General features: G+C 48.2%; 1 protein-coding gene across 1 annotated transcript; it reads left to right on the top strand.

The window, feature by feature from the left end:
* Positions 1–503: 503 nt before the first annotated feature.
* Positions 504–641, top strand: LOC114217555 (thymosin beta-15A). The gene has a single exon (XM_028114431.2). The coding sequence runs from the start codon at positions 504–506 to the stop codon at positions 639–641; it is 138 nt and encodes a 45-aa protein (XP_027970232.1).

Raw genomic sequence — 641 nt, 5'->3', positions numbered from 1 at the left:
GAGCTTACGAGTGCAGGGAGGAGAGGGAGGACAGAGAGAATCTCCGGCAGACTCCCCGATGAGGACAGAGCCCCAAGCCACCCTGAAATCATGAGTTGAGCCAAAATCAAGAGTTGGACGCTTAACCGACTGACCCCCACCCTCCCCACACGACCCCCCAGGGTCTATTCTTACATGCATCACAGTATTGGCTATGCCACCCTCGGTCATGTTCTCACTTTCCCAGGGTCACACAGCAGCATGCTAAAAAGGCCCAATACTGCGGTTATTAAAATGAGCAAAACAGGCAGACTGGTCCTGCCACCACCTGATGCCTTCAGGCTCTAAATGCAGCTTTCAAAGCTAATCTCAGCAGTGCTTATGAGTCACTTCCTGAAGTGATGAGCATACAGCCCCCTGGTTAAAAACATACTGTGTTAACGTCATCCTGTGTGTGGAGTGGCGTTGGTCCAGCCGTTGGCTTTTCACCCGTCTTCAAGCCATCAGTCTTTCTTTTAGTCGAGATGAGTGATAAGCCAGACTTGTCTGAAGTGGAGAAGTTTGACAGGTCAAAACTGAAGAAAACCAATACTGAAGAAAAAAATACTCTCCCTTCACAGGAAACTATTCAACAAGAGAAAGAGTGTGTTCAAACATCATAA

Source organism: Eumetopias jubatus, unplaced genomic scaffold (assembly GCF_037043125.1).
Source record: "Eumetopias jubatus isolate StellerSeaLion01/CBP00866 unplaced genomic scaffold, mEumJub1_p1.0 scaffold_5, whole genome shotgun sequence".
NCBI classification, from domain to species: Eukaryota; Metazoa; Chordata; class Mammalia; order Carnivora; family Otariidae; genus Eumetopias; species Eumetopias jubatus.
This window is presented reverse-complemented; position numbering and strand designations above follow the sequence as displayed.